Source organism: Eurypyga helias, unplaced genomic scaffold (genome assembly GCF_000690775.1).
Source record: "Eurypyga helias isolate BGI_N326 unplaced genomic scaffold, ASM69077v1 scaffold28076, whole genome shotgun sequence".
Lineage (NCBI taxonomy): Eukaryota > Metazoa > Chordata > Aves > Eurypygiformes > Eurypygidae > Eurypyga > Eurypyga helias.
Genome location: NW_010257656.1, coordinates 15,036 through 15,549, shown reverse-complemented (window position 1 = coordinate 15,549; position 514 = coordinate 15,036). Strand labels below are relative to the sequence as shown.

The 514-nt window shown below is 59.5% G+C and overlaps 1 protein-coding gene across 1 annotated transcript in view; it reads right to left on the bottom strand.

The window, feature by feature from the left end:
• SETD5 (SET domain containing 5) overlaps positions 1-514 on the bottom strand; it is a gene marked incomplete at both ends in the record, with an annotated part of 14,206 nt that overhangs the window by 200 nt on the left and 13,492 nt on the right. The window contains one exon of the mRNA XM_010154104.1: positions 1-112. Within this exon, the coding sequence (XP_010152406.1) occupies positions 1-112 (112 nt within the window). The remainder of the gene's footprint in view (positions 113-514) is intronic.

Here is a 514-nt window from a genome sequence, read left to right as displayed (position 1 = left end):
GTCTCAGTCTTTGTGCTGAACTGGTCCGGTACCGGGAGAAGCGACTTTTTGGCCGGGGCCTGGAGGGTTTTGCTGGAGCTGGCTTTGTAGCTGGTTTTTCGGGGACAGCCTCCTACAATACAAACTGTCGTTAGTTCGGGCCCCTCGGATATGGGATCGAGATGTATCTGTTGACACCCGACTCAAAATCTGGCTGGACCCTGTTTGTACGACGGCCCTGGGCCCCCCTGAAACACCGGCACGTCACCGCTCTGCCTGCTCTTATGGAGGAAGCAGCAGTGCGAGACCCGCTGCTTGTCTCAAGGTACCTGCTCCTACCCGGGCTCCAAGCTGAGGAGAGTCGGAGGCAAGCGCCCGGGCCCTGCCACAGGACGGGAACACGCGCATCCGCAGCAGACCGGGCCAAAAAAGCAAAGAGGAAGCAAAAGGTTCCCCAGTCACACACCCAGCTTAAGTTCTCGCCAGCACAGGAGCCCGCTCACCGCAGGAGCTGGGCTTGTTCGGCTCAGAGAAG